This window comes from Cariama cristata, unplaced genomic scaffold (genome assembly GCF_000690535.1).
Source record: "Cariama cristata isolate BGI_N322 unplaced genomic scaffold, ASM69053v1 scaffold35672, whole genome shotgun sequence".
In the NCBI taxonomy this organism is placed as follows: Eukaryota; Metazoa; Chordata; class Aves; order Cariamiformes; family Cariamidae; genus Cariama; species Cariama cristata.
Genome location: NW_009605040.1, coordinates 1,319 through 1,884, shown reverse-complemented (window position 1 = coordinate 1,884; position 566 = coordinate 1,319). Strand labels below are relative to the sequence as shown.

General features: G+C 62.9%; 1 protein-coding gene across 1 annotated transcript in view; it reads left to right on the top strand.

Moving 5' to 3' along the window:
• RASSF7 (Ras association (RalGDS/AF-6) domain family (N-terminal) member 7) overlaps positions 1-566 on the top strand; it is a gene marked incomplete at its 3' end in the record, with an annotated part of 2,807 nt that overhangs the window by 930 nt on the left and 1,311 nt on the right. The window contains 1 exon segment of the mRNA XM_009695810.1: positions 7-263. Within this exon segment, the coding sequence (XP_009694112.1) occupies positions 7-263 (257 nt within the window).

Genomic DNA, 566 nt, shown 5'->3' with positions numbered 1-566 from the left:
TGCGAGCCAGCCTGGAGGAATATACCCAGAGGATCTACGAGCTGAGCGTCCGGACTGAAGCCCTGCAGGAGGAGATCCAGTGGGAAATGGCCGAGAGGGCTAAGAGGGGGAAGGAGACCCCTGTGCCCAGCCCCACGGAGCTGGAGGACATGGCTGCCAAGATGAAAAGGGACCTGGAGGCCAAGGTCAAGCAAGGCAACCAGCTGGAGAGCAACCTCGCCAGTGTGGAGAAGGCCCTGGAAGAAGCTGAAAGGAACCTCCAGGTAGATAGAACTGGTTTGAGCAGCCCCATGGGGTGGTGGGACCTTTGGGAGGGGATGGGACCAGCTTTCCAGCGGCGTGGGGCCGATGGGATGAGTGGGGTTGGTCCTGCCCTGCCTTGCTGGTGAGCATGGGACTGGGTGCATGGAGGTGGCTCAGCAGCAGTGACCGGAGTCGAGGGAACACCGCTGCTCTTACCAGGCCGGTGCAGGGTCCCACACCCATCGCTCTCATTGCAAGCTCTGTCTGGGCGGGGGGCTTCTGCTGGCCGGTGCACGGGGAGCACAGCATCACCCCACTCCGGC